A 14,004-nucleotide genomic window follows, 5' to 3' on the forward strand; every position below is an offset into this window, starting at 1 on the left:
TTGTGTGGTGGCACACCCGGAATATCCAAAGGAGTTCAGAAATTCAGGATACAGAACTAAATGTCTGTGCCGTGTCTGTGACAGTGTCAACCGATTTGTAAGATGTGGAGTCTCCCGGAATAATTTTTAGGACTTTTTCGTTGATCGTGTTCACACTGTCATTTTTCGGTGCCAGAATCGCTCTCAGAAAGCCACTCATGGTTTTGGTCATTTTGTTGAATGTTTGGGAAGACTTTGTCTGCAAGTTCTTGAACTGAGTTTAACAACTGGCAAAATCCATTTGGGAACGTAATCGGTCCAGTGCTTGTGTCTACTGGTTGGTCAACTGATGTGAAAATTATAGCAGTGCTGAGTCATTTTGCAGTTGAACTCGCATGTTTGTGGATAATGATAATTTTTTAACTTCGTGCCACAGTGTTGATGATTCGAGGCAAGCATTGAGTTCATCAGTTGGCGTTGAACATTTTTATTCCCAGTTTTGTCAGCGTAGTTGTTGTTCTCTGTTGTTAGCGACGTCATACGTCCTGCTTGTGCAGCAAATATTATTCAAACGCCTTTTACGCATTTTCTAAATTGAAACTATACCTATACGATGGGCGGTTGATGAGATAAAGGCCGCATTATCACTTACAGGATTACAGGAGAACCTGTATATAGGCTAGCAGAAATACCCGGCGCTTCCCGGGTTTTCTGCAATTAAATTGGAAAAGTGACAAACCGTTATGAAAGAATAAACTGTTATAATAACAGAATTAAAGGTGTGACAAACCATTGTAAAGGCATATATTCACGTCTGAAACGCATTGTTGGGAATCACGGTAACCAAAGTAAACGTTCCGAAAGTAATTGTTGAGGCCCCAAAACCATTGTTGCCCTGCAGTTTTTTGCCCATTTCGGGCTTTTTCCCAGCTCTGACGAACTTTTAAAGTAGCCTACGGTTCAATCCCGGACCTGTTTGGTATATATGCAAAATCTGGCGACGATCGGTCTAAAACTGCAGATTTGTATAAAGAGCATACATACATACTTTCACATATATATATATACTAGCTGATACCCGGTGACGTTGCCCGCCCCGTAAAAATGTATAACATATTAATTATTTCTTAATCAAAATAATTTCTGCATTAAAGAGAAAATTACTTTTATTTTTTAATATTTTAATTAAAATCTTCAAGCAATCGCTTGTGGATACACAATATTTTCTCTTTTTCCATCTGGTGTGTAGATGTACAAATTTTTGCTATTACCAACACGTGAACAGGTGTCCGTGTGAAAAACAGGGCTCAAGTAAGTTGATACCTGCCACTGCTAACGACTGGCCTTGCGCTTTGTTGATTGTCATGGCAAAAGCTAAACGAATCGGGAACTGTGATCGCTTGAAAGTGAATGGCATTTCTTTGGTGATGATTGGGATACGTGGAATGAAGACTTGTTTTTCTTTGTCACATCCAGTTAGAATCGTTGCTTCAATGATGCAATTGTGCAATTTCTTCACGCAGAGTCTGGTGCCATTGCAGAGTCTCGGTGTGTCCAAATTTCTTAAAAGCATTATAGGTGCTCCGACTTTGAGGGTCAAATTGTGTGGTGGCACACCCGGAATATCCAAAGGAGTTCAGAAATTCTGCAGGATACAGAACTAAATGTCTGTGCCGTGTCTGTGACAGTGTCAACCGATTTGTAAGATGTGGAGTCTCCTGGAATAATTTTTAGGATTTTTTCGTTGATCTTGTCATCTTTCGGTGCCAGAATCGCTCTCAGAAAGCCACTCATGGTTTTGGTCATTTTGTTGAATGTTTGGGAAGACTTTGTCTGCAAGTTCTTGAACTGAGTTTAACAACTGGCAAAATCCATTTGGGAACGTAATCGGTCCAGTGCTTGGGTCTACTGGTTGGTCAACTGATGTGAAAATGATAGCAGTGCTGAGTCATTGTGCAGTTGAACTCGCATGTTGGTGGATAATGATAATTTTTTAACTTCGTGCCAGAGTGTTGATGATTTGAGGCAAGCATTGAGTTCATCAGCTGGCGTTGAACATTTTTATTCCCAGTTTTGTCAGCGTAGTTGTTGTTCTCTGTTGTTAGCGACGTCATACGTCCAGCTTGTGCAGCGAATATTATTCAAATGCCCTTTACGCATTTTTTAAATTGAAACTATACCTATACGATGGGCGGTTGATAAGATAAAGGCCGCATTATCACTTACAGGACACCCTGTATATAGGCAAGCAGAAATACCCGGCGCTTCCCGGGTTTTCTTCAATTACTGGGAGGATTGGAAAAGTGACAAACCATTATAAAGGAATAAACTGTTATGATGGCAGCGTTAAAGATGTGACAAACTATTGTAAAGGCATATACATGTCTGAAATGCATTGTTGGGAACCACGGTAACCAAAGTAAACGTTCCGAAAGTGATTGTTGAGGCCCCAAAACCATTGTTGCCCGACAGTTTTTTGCCCATTTCGGGCATTTGCCCAGCTCTGACAAACTTTTAAAGTAGCCTACGGTTCAATCCCGGTCCTGTTTGGTATATATGCAAAATCTGGCGACGATCGGTCTAAAACTGTAGATTTGTATAAAGAGCATACATACATACATACATACATACATACATACATACTTTCACATTTATATATAAGATAAGACTAGCTATAATACCCGGCGCTGCCCGGGTTTTCTTCAATGAGGCTTTTTTGGATCACGTGATATCTCCCTCTCTTTTTCTTGAGGGACATACAAACCGTGTCCAAGTTAACCAATATGGCGACCTGCGCGATTCATGAAATAAACAAATATAGATTTACACAGAAACGTAGAAATGAATATAATTTTTTTTTTTAAGGGGCGCTAGGTATTTCGACCCCCCCCCCCCTGAACTTCAAGTTATCCCTCTGTCTGTTCCAGCTTTCAAAAATCCTTAGTTAAAGCTGTGGAATTTTTTCGATGCACTTTTTACGGGCTCATGACTAATTTTAAAATATCCTAACCCACATGAATGTATGCAAATAAATATCAAAAGAGACAATATGGAGACATTAATTTTCATACTTGAGAAGATATAAATGAAATCAATGATATTGCTCGAATATCCAACTCAAAAGTATAGGTTTGGCTAATTACTTCATATTTAATCTCCTGGGCTTCGTATATCTCTAAGCGAACTGAATATTTCAAAAATCGAGAATTCAATACAATTTTTAAAATTATTGATGGGGCGGAAAATCCCACTAATTTCCGCATTTCTACAGTAAAATCGGCAATTTTAATAGTGATTTCTATGAGGATCACCCTTTTCCTGACCCTCAAAGCGATGATGGTGATGATTATGACGTCTATTCAAAAAGCCTCATTACTGAGAGTATATTGAAAATGTGGCAAACCATTATAAAGGCATAAACTATTATACATATACTAACAGGATTAAAGAAGTGACAAACCGTTGTAAAGGCATATACACGTCTGAACACTCATTGCTAGGGAACAACGGTAACCAAAGTAAACGTTCGGAAAGTGATTGTTGAGGCCCAAAAACCATTGTTGCCGGACAGTTTTTTTGCCCATTTGGGGCATTTGCCCTAGTCTGACGAAATTTTAAAGTAGCCTATCGTTCAAGTCGGGTCCCATTTGGTATATATGCAAAATTTGGCGACGATCGATCTAAAATTGTAGATTTGTATAGAGAACATACACACACACACACACAGAAAATCAATTTTATATATATAGATTAACTCGCACGAAATCCCGATCGAGGGAATCGTTGTACAATTGACCAGCTCGAGGTCTCAATTCACCCTCACTCACACTGTCACACACTCATAAAAAACGCTTTTTTTCTCTCTCTCTTTCCCTGGGAACGGGAGGGGAGCTCTCATCACCTTTTGACCTCTGCTCTCTCCTTACTTTTCTTCTTCTTTTTTACTATTATTATTATTACGCAGCAACATACCGCCGGGCGTTGCAAAGAATTCAACCAATTGCAATTGTAATGTAATAATATATAAAACTGATCATATCAAAACCTGAATAAATACAAATTTTAACTAAATACACAGAATAAAGAAAATTGACACACACTCCATTACATTATAATCAACACTTTCCGATACATAATAAAGCATAATATACGATATTTACATTAATTTTCCATAGGTAAAATACACAATTTTGAAGTAGGTCGCTTATATGTGCCTGAAGCCGTTTTCACAGCAACCACTCTAATCTTGTTATCCTGTTTGCCAGGATATGTTTCCGTAATTCGACCTATCGACCATTTACAAGGAGGTAAATTATCCTCTTTAACAATGACCATGTCACCTATTTTTACGTTTTCCTTTTCGAAGAACCATTTATTCCGTTGCTGTAATGTACTCAAATATTCTCGATGCCACCTTTTCCAAATGACTTGTACGAATTTCGTTGTTTGTTGCCATCGGTTAAGCCGATTTTCTGGCACCGAAGTCAACTCTGGTTCTGGAAGTGAAGTGATCGGTCTTCCAATAAGAAAATGACCAGGTGTTAGGGCCTCCAAGTCATTTGGGTCTTCTGACATGGCAGATATTGGTCTAGAATTTAGGACTCCCTCTATTTGAGTCAAAACAGTAAGAAATTCTTCGTAAGTGAGCCTTGTCTGGCCGATGGTTCGTTTTAAGTGGTGTTTGCAAGATTTCACTCCTGCTTCCCAGAGACCACCGAAGTTTGGTGTTCGGGGAGGAATGAATTTCCAATCTATGCCATCCGAGGATAAATAGCCAGCAAGGTCCTCATCTGGTTGAGCTACAAGGTTGTATAAGTTTTTGAGCTCAACATTTGCTCCCACAAAATTTTTTGCATTATCTGAATACAACTTAACACACTTTCCTCTTCGAGAAGTGAACCTTTTAAGAGTTGCAATAAATGCAGCAGTGGTAAGATCAGTAACAATATCCAGATGGATCGCTTTCGTCACTAAACATACAAAAATACACACATATATTTTATTCAAGGTACCCTTTCTTTGATTTTTGTACTTTATAGAAAAGGGTCCACAAAAATCGACACCAGAAATGTTGAATGCAAAATCTCTCGTTACACGATCCTTAGGTAAAACTGTGTAATAATCATCATCACCACCAGCCAAGGAATTGGGTAGTCAAGGCCGTCCGGATGGGAAGGGGAACTGACAAACAATGTATATGCTCTGTGTGTTTGTGTATGTAATGTTTTTCTTGATTTAAATAAAGTGATAATACAACATGGTGGCAGCGGTAAAAGGCCATGACAACAAAGTAGCATCAGAGAAAAAAAATATTCTGATACACATCAAGTAGATGAAAATCAGTACTTGCAAGGAACTTTCAATCTGAAAAGTAAACATGACTGATCCAGAGCACTTTCCTTTTGCCATTCCAGCAATGCAGATAAACCAGCCGGACAATTTTACATTTTCAACACCTGCAAACTGGTCAAGATGGATAACTCGCTTCCAGAGATTCCGTATAGCTTCTGGGCTCTCCACCAAGACGGGAGAAGAGCAGGTAAACTCGCTGATTTATATTATGGGTGAACAAGCCGAGGACATTTACACTTCTTTCAAGTTGGTTGACACTGAAAGGGGAAACTATGAATTTGTTGTGAAGAAGTTTAGTGATCATTTCATTGTTAAAAAGAATACAATTTTTGAACGAACACAGTTCAACAAACGTGTGCAGCAAGAAGGAGAATCAGTAAACAACTTCATTACTGCTTTATACAGCCTTGCTGAACATTGTGATTATGGAGAATTGCATGATCAACTCATACGTGATCGTATTGTTGTTGGTATTCGAGATAAACCTCTAAGTGAAAGGTTGCAACTGGATGCCGAACTTACACTAACAAAAGCGGTAGAACAAGTTAGGCTTAGTGAATCAATCAAGCAGCAACAACATAAACTCAATGAAACGGAAACCAATGTTCCTATACATGCAATGTCTTCAAGAAAATTTGATCACTTTCAATATCAAAAGTCTGGTGTGAAAAATAAACCAAAGAGCAAGAACTTTTCAGATTCCCAACATTAGGAGACATGCAAATGGTGTGGCAAGCAGAAACATGAGAGAAGATTATGTCCAGCTAGAGATGCCAAATGTTTTAAATGTTCGAAACTGGTACATTTCGGAAACGTTTGTTTAACAAAGAAACCAAACCAGCATTCAAAAATTTCGTTCTTGGGTCATATTCAAGACAACACAAACCAGGATTGGACAGTTTTTGTCAATATTATGAATAAGAAATTGAAATTTCGACTAGATAGCGGAGCAGATCATACAGTAATACCTGCAACTTTGTATCACAAGATGTTTCAGAAATTGAATTTGAAACCAGCTGATAGAACTCTCTGTGGTCCAGATAACACTCCGTTAAAAGTGCTGGGCATGTTCGAAGCACCTCTGAGCTATGTAAACAAGAAATGCACAGAAGAAATCTATGTCATCGATGGCTTGGAAAACTGTCTTCTTGGGAAACCAGCTTTGATATCCTTTGGTTTAGGACCCAATATCACTGCTGTTCAATGGATTACTGCAATAGATCCGAAAAAAGAGTTTCCTGAATTGTTTGAAGGACTTGGACTCATGAAGGAATGCTATTCCATACAACTCAAGCCTGATGCCATTCCATGTGCAGTAACATCGCCAAGACGAGTACCCATACCTCTTTTGAAGAAGACAGAAATCGAGATAAAAAGGATGGTCGAACAAAAAGTCATAACTCCAGTCACCGAGCCAACAGAGTGGTGCTCTCCTGTTGTCATAGTGCCCAAAAGTGATGGAAAGGTGAGAATTTGTGTGGATCTGATCGAGCTGAATAAAAATGTTCTACGGGAATTACATCCCTTACCCAAAGTGGAATACACACTGAATCTCTTATCTGGTGCTAAAGTGTTCTCAAAACTGGATGCAAATTCAGGATTCTGGCAAATCCCATTGGATGAAAAATCATCTTATCTCACAACATTTATTACTCCGTTTGGAAGATTCAGATTTCTTAGACTACCCTTTAGAATCTCTTCCGCTCCAGAACATTTCCAAAGAAGAATGATACAAATTCTGGAAAACACAAGTGGAACAGTTTGTCACATGGATGACATACTAGTGTGGGGGTCTACTCAAGAAGAGCATGATGTGAGATTGAGAGAAGTTTGCCAGAAACTGAAGGATGTTCATTTGACTTTGAACAAAGAAAAATGTATCTTCTCAACGAGCAAAATTAAATTTCTTGGTCACATCATTGATAGCCAAGGAATTCATCCAGATGATGAGAAAATCATTGCTATCAAGGAGTATAAGTCACCAACAAATAAGAAGGAACTGAAACAGATGTTGGGCATGGCAAATTACTTGGCTCGTTTTGTTCCAAATTATGCAGAAGTGCTATCTCCTCAACTATGCTTCTCAGTAACAAAATAGATTTTATCTGGGATATGCCTCAGCAAAATGCTTTTCTCAAATGGAAGGAGATACTGTCATCTGATCCTGTTTTGAAAATCTTCAATCCCAACCAGGAATCCATAGTTACTGTCGATGCATCTTCATATGGCTTGGGAGCCACCTTACGCCAAAAGCAAGATGATGGTCAGATTGGTGTTATTGCCTATGGTTCCAGAACTTTAACCACAGCTGAGACTCGATACGCCCAAATCGAAAAGGAAGCCTTAGCTATTGCATGGGGTTGTGAGAAATTTAAGGATTACCTAACAGGAACTCATTTCAAGATAGAGAGTGATCATAAACCTCTGATTCCTATCTTCTCCAGAAAACATTTGGACGACTTGTCACCAAGGCTACAAAGGATCAAATTAAGGATGATGCGATAGTCTTATGGCATAGTTCACATTCCAGGAAAGGAACTGTATGCAGCAGACGCTTTATCCAGGAGTCCTCAAGTGTATCCAAACAAGAAAAATGAATTGGAAGACGAAATAGATGCATATGTTCAAATGGTTTAAAGAGACTCTACCAGCTTCATCGAAAAGACTGGAAGAACTACAAGAAGCACAACTTGCTGACGAAGTTTGTCAGAAACTTTCATCATATACAATGACGGGATGGCCTGCAAAGAAAGATGTCGATTCCTGTTGTCTACCTTTCTGGCAACATCGTTATGAAATCTCCATTCAGGATGGGATAGTGATGAGAGGCTGTAGAATCATCATTCCTCAATCACATCAAAGGGAAGTTCTAAATCAGATTCACGAAGGTCATCTTGGAATTACAAAATGCAGAGCTAGAGCCAGATGTTCTGTTTATTGGCCTGGAATAAGTAAAGAAATAGAAGAAAAGGTAAAAAATTGCACGGCTTGTATCCAAGAATCTAAGAACAGGCACCAACCTCTCATTCCAACACCATTTCCTGAGAGACCATGGGAGATGATCGGCATGAACTTGTTCAAGTACAAGAATTCGTGGTATCTTCTTTTAGCTGACTACTATTCTCGTTTTCCTGAAATTGCAAAACTTGATAGACTGACAGCTGCTGAAATCATAAACCATTGCAAGTCCATATTCGCTCGACATGGCATTCCAGATATTGTTCGATCAGACAATGGGCCTCAATTTGATCCAGTGCGAACATTGGAATTTCAAACATTTTCTAAAAGGTATGGATTCATACACATTTCTAGTAGCCCAAAGTTTCCTCAAAGTAATGGACTGGTTGAGTCAGCAGTTAAAACAGTTAAAATGCTGATTAAGAAGTCTGAAGATCCATACATTGCTTTGATGGCATATCGAGCAACTCCCCTAGAAAACGGATTCAGTCCAGCAGAGTTGCTGATGGGTAGAAGAATTAAAACAACTTTGCCAATAGCTAAAGGTCAGTTGCAACCACAAGCAGTGGATAGAAAAACCATCCAGGTCAAGGAAGAAAGGAGAGTTGAGAGACAGTGCCAAAACTACAACCAAAGACATGGTGTGGGAGATCTAAAGAAATTACAGGAAGGAGAAGAAGTATGGATAACTGACAGAAGAGCTACTGGTGTAGTACTGAAAAAGACTTCATTCCCAAGATCTTATCTGATTAAGTCGGGAAATAACATCTATAGAAGAAATAGGAGACATCTAATCCCATCACCAAATTTCCACCCAGAGAAAGAAGAATTGGACTTTCCTTCATTAGAACACTGTCCTGCAGCAACTCCATCGAATTTCAGTGAAAACTCAGCTGTCAAGGTACCTTATGTCACTAGAAGTGGGAGGATGGTTCGCCCCCTAATAGGCTCAACCTATAAAAAAAAAAAGGGGGGGGAGATGTGTAATAATCATCATCACCACCAGCCAAGGAATTGGGTAGTCAAGGCCGTCCGGATGGGAAGGGGAACTGACAAACAATGTATATGCTCTGTGTGTTTGTGTATGTAATGTTTTTCTTGATTTAAATAAAGTGATAATACAACAAAAACACCCATAATTTGTTGAGCCGTTATAGGTTTAGCTTTAAAGCACACAATACAATCATGAACAATTTTTCTACATACACTTTTACCATTTATAACCCAAAACTTTTGTCTGAGTTGATTCAATAATGCTTGTGGCCCTAAATGCAGATACTTATTATGATAATGTACAACAATCAACTTGGTTAATCGGTGTTTTGTGGGCAATAGAATAGGAAACTTCTGATTATAGCCCAGTGTACTATTATTTAATCGGCCACCAACTCTCAAGATTCCTTTTTCGTCCACAAAAGGATTCAAACTTTTTATCGGACTGTCGAAAGGGACCTTACCTTTTTCTTTCAGACCTTTGAGTTCTGGTTTGAACTCCTCACCTTGAATCAATTTCACGAGATGCAGCTCAGCATTATTGATTTCTTCAGCATCTAAAGGACTATATTTTTTCTTGTTTTTACAATTATTAAGAAACCTAAAAATGAAACTCAAAATACGAACAATCTTAATATACACATTACTAAGATTCAAAAAATCACTGATAAATGATCGAGCTGAAACACTAAAAGTTTGTATATCACACATATTGTCACTCATACTGCAAATTTTGAATTCACGTTGAAAGTCATCTTGTATGACCGCTGACGGGATCGTTCTGTTTGGGTATTCACTGTCCATAAGAAACTTTGGATTGTTCCACCATAAAACACTTTGTTCCAGTCTCTCTGGAGCTAGACCTCTGGAAATGAGATCTGCAGGATTTTCTTCGGATGAAACATGTCTCCATTGTTGCACAGTTGTTAGTTCCTGTATTGTAGCTACAGGATTTGCCAAGAACGTTTTCAGAAGATGTGGTTCTTTCTGGATCCAAGACAGCACAATCATAGAATCACTCCACAAATACACTGCTGAAACGTCAAGCTTCAATGAAGCTTTTATACTCTTCATCAACTTAGCTAGTAACACTGCCGCACACAGTTTCAACCGCGGAATAGTTGTACGTTTAATTGGAGCTACTCTTGATTTGCTCGAAACCATTTTTACTGTCACACATCCGGTAGATGAAGTAGACTTGCAATAGATAACAGCCCGTATGCAGATTCAGAGGCATCTGCAAACCCATGAATCTCGATCGTAGTTGGCTCAGATATCAAAATACATCTATCTATTTTTAAGTTATTTATAGACAGAAGAGATTCGATGAACTCGTGCCACTCTTGTGCCTCTTTTGCTGGAAGTAGATCATTCCAGTCAATTTTCAGAAGCCACAGTTTCTGCATGAAAATTTTTGCTTTTGATACCACAGGTCCTATCAATCCCAGTGGATCAAAAAGTCTTGCGATGGTAGATAGAACATTCCGTTTGGTGAATACTGTATTGCTGTCAGCTTTCACACTGAAAGAAAAGCAATCCTCACTTGGCATCCAGGAAATTCCCAGAGCCTTTATTTCACTTGGGTCGGAAAAGGTATAATCACAATCTGAAAATAATTTTGGAATGAGCGCTGGATTATTTCCGCACCATTTATGCAGCTTCATGCCTGCAGTATTGAGGATGCCTATCAGTTGCTGTTGAAGCTCTTTCGCTTCCAGCAAGGTTGGTGCCCCGGATAGGACGTCATCCATATAAAAATCACTGGTTAGGACAGGAGCCGCTAGAGGAAAATTGTTTCCTTCATCCTGTGCGAGTTGTTTCAAGGTTCTCATGGCGAGAAAGGGTGCGCTCACTGTCCCGTAAGTTACAGTTGACAACTCATAAATTTTTATGGGCTCGTTATTGCCTTCCTTCCACAAAATTCTTTGAAGGCTTTTTTGACTCGGATGAATTTTTATGATTCGGTACATCTTTTCGATGTCCGCAATGAAAGCAAACTCGTGCTTCCTAAATCGGATCATTATTGAAAAAAGATCCTCTTGGATCACTCCTCCGTTATACTGAAGAGAATTCAAAGAATTGCCCTTTGTGGTAATCGTGGAAGCATTAAAAACAGTTCGTAGTTTTGTTGTCGTTTTATCAGGACGGTATACACCGTGATGGGGCATGTAATATGTGACCTTTGGCTCTGTGGTCTCATTCACCTCACTCATATGCCCAAGTTCTAGATATTCTTTGAGAAAATCTTTGTATAATGCCTGATAATTTTTGTCTCTCTCTAATCGATTCCACAGTGAGTTTAGTTGTTTTAACGCCATACTCTTGGACTCTCCAAGGCACCTGGGATCTTCCTTGAGAGGCATGGTGACTATATACTGGCCCTTATTGTCTCTCATATGAGTCTCCTCGTAATGGGTTTCACAAATTTCGTTTTCTTTTGATATTACTGGCTTTTCTCCAACACGTTCAATTTCCCAAAATTTTTGCATTGTTTTATTCAAGTTCTCTTGTTGAACTAGTCCACAATGTATTGTTTGTTTCTCTTTAGTGGATAATGCGCCACTTACAACGTACCCGAACACTGTATTTTGTAGAATTAAATCGGTGCCACTAGGAGAAATTTGTCCTGTCAATAATAGTTCATAAAATATTTCCGCTCCCAACAATATATCTATGCGTCCCGGTTCGTTATATTCTGGATCAGCTAAATTTACGTCCCTCATCCCCTCAATAGACACTTCTAACCTTTGGGAGGGAGTGCTATTTGTTATTTTCTCCACTATCAAGAAGTCCAATTCCCTCTCATAGTCCTTTCTTCTATTAGCGAGAGAGGCTCTCACGCATCCCTTGATTGGTATTGACGCCCCGTTTAAGCAAGATACAACAAGATTTATTTTTTCTTTCTTCAACTCAAGTTTCTCTGCAAACTTTCTGGTTACAAAGTTCGACATAGAACCCCCATCTAGCAGCGCTCTACCATTGTGGTATTGATCATCCTTATCTTTTACAAGGCATCTCGCTGTACTAAGTAACTGTCTTTTTTTGTTTGTTTCCCATGCAGCTGGTGGCTGTTATGGGGTTGGCATTGTGCTGTTTCAGCGTCGTTATATTGCTCGGGGGAGAATGTGTCATCTCCGTTCTTCCTGCAGGAGCAGCAGCAACAGTTTCTTCTTCGCGGGGGAAATGCAGGGTCACGTGGTGTCTTTTATTGCAATTTGGGCAAGAGAACCTTGACCTGCATTTTTTCACCCCATGGGAAGATGACAGACAATTGAAGCACAAATTATTACTTTTTACAATTTTAATTCTCTCGTCTACTGATTTGCTTCTGTAATCAGAACACTTGTACAATGCGTGAGTTTCAATTCCGCATTGTACGCATAATGAGTCTTTTGAATCCGAGAGAAACACCTTTGGCACATTTTTATTTATTTTTTAAGTGGAAATTTCCTCGCTGTTTTTGAAACCCACTATTGCTCTCAGTGAGAGATCTACCTCGTGAAGCAAAATATATGTCGCTCTCTTTAGCTAATTCAAGCGGTCGAAACCATTTTACTCCTTGCCTCACACTAATATGAGAAGCAGTTTCTCTATCTAATGTCTCAAACAACTTATCTGCAACAATGAGGTCTTTTAATGTGTCAAAATCTGACACTCCTCTGAGCTTCAGATAGTAATCGAAACTCGTTTTTAACCTCGACGCAAATTGCACATGCGTTTCATTATTACGATGAGCCCTTCGAAAATTCTCTAGACAAACCTGCGGTGTAGGCTCGTACTCTCGTAAAATAATTTCTTTTACTTTGTCATAATTTGACAGTTCATCATCGCTTATGTGAGACAAAACGTTGGTTGCCTTTTCACCCAACAAATTCAATAAAATTTCTGACTTAAATTTCTCTGGCACTTTTTTTGTGTTAAATGCTCTTTCAAGTGATGCGAAGAAATACCCCCAACCTTTCGGGTGATTGGGTACTCTAACAGTTAGAGTTCTCACACTTTTAATGAGAGATTCAATTGTGTCTTCCTTTACTTCTGTTTTATTATGTTCGATGCCGTTACAATTTAATTCTACACGTACTCTAACTAACTCTAATTCTGTTTTGACGCGCTCTAATTTCATGCGTTCTAATTCAACCTCTCTTAGTTCCTCTGACTTTCTATCTGCTATTATTGTGGCTAGATAGTCTTTTACAAAGTCAGGATCTTTTACACATGCTTGATTTTGCAAAATAAATTCTTTTAACTCACTCACCTTCGCATTCTCGATAACTTTTTCTCCAAGGTCCTGAGCAACTTGGATCAAGTTCTGCTTTTTTGCTCCAGCGAACATTTTGACGATGAAAGTTACGTATTCCGAATTATGTTAGCACTACTCACAGTTCTTTCGTGGTCACATAAGAACTCAACGAATACAAACTCGCTCCACAGACGTCTTCTCCGATTTGAACGACATTTTTCACAGTTCTTTGCATGGCCCCCCACATCCTGATGCGGGGCCCCTAGGATGGGACCTTTGGCGGACCCCCCAGATTAGACTTTTCACGGGCCCCTTTATAGTGAATTTATGGCATGACAAAACAAAAAAAATGATGAGAATCGTCCCGAGCCCCAGGGCTGGAGCCCTGTCAGCCTCCCCCTTGTGGGGGCCATGGTTCTTTGTCTCCGTATGAGACGGACCAGATGAACGATAACTCACTCGAAAGAAGTGGACTGTAAACA

The 14,004-nt window shown here is 39.2% G+C and overlaps 1 protein-coding gene across 1 annotated transcript; it reads right to left on the bottom strand.

The window, feature by feature from the left end:
- Positions 1-10,454: 10,454 nt before the first annotated feature.
- On the bottom strand, positions 10,455-13,615 carry LOC149070676 (uncharacterized). The gene is made up of 3 exons (XM_089248902.1): positions 13,538-13,615; positions 12,851-13,138; positions 10,455-12,350 (listed from the first exon to the last, which is right to left on the bottom strand). Exons 1-3 carry the CDS (start codon positions 13,613-13,615, stop codon positions 10,455-10,457), a joined length of 2,262 nt encoding a protein of 753 aa, XP_089105028.1.
- Positions 13,616-14,004: the final 389 nt, after the last annotated feature.

This window comes from Pholcus phalangioides, unplaced genomic scaffold, assembly GCF_987345545.1.
Source record: "Pholcus phalangioides strain wild (caught in Gottingen) unplaced genomic scaffold, Ppha-v1.0 ptg000021l_1, whole genome shotgun sequence".
Classification (NCBI taxonomy): Eukaryota; Metazoa; Arthropoda; class Arachnida; order Araneae; family Pholcidae; genus Pholcus; species Pholcus phalangioides.

What these genes read in the sequence shown, in the direction of transcription:
- LOC149070676 (XM_089248902.1), bottom strand. Translation starts at nt 13,615, where the DNA reads ATGTTCGCTGGAGCAAAAAAGCAGAACTTGATCCAAGTTGCTCAGGAC. An exon ending in AAGTTATCGAGAATGCGAAG is followed by an intron (nt 13,139 to 13,537) that starts GTGAGTGAGTTA and finishes TTGGGTGAAAAG; the next exon opens with GCAACCAACGTTTTGTCTCA. An exon ending in AAACTGCTTCTCATATTAGT is followed by an intron (nt 12,351 to 12,850) that starts GTGAGGCAAGGA and finishes ACCCCATAACAG; the next exon opens with CCACCAGCTGCATGGGAAAC.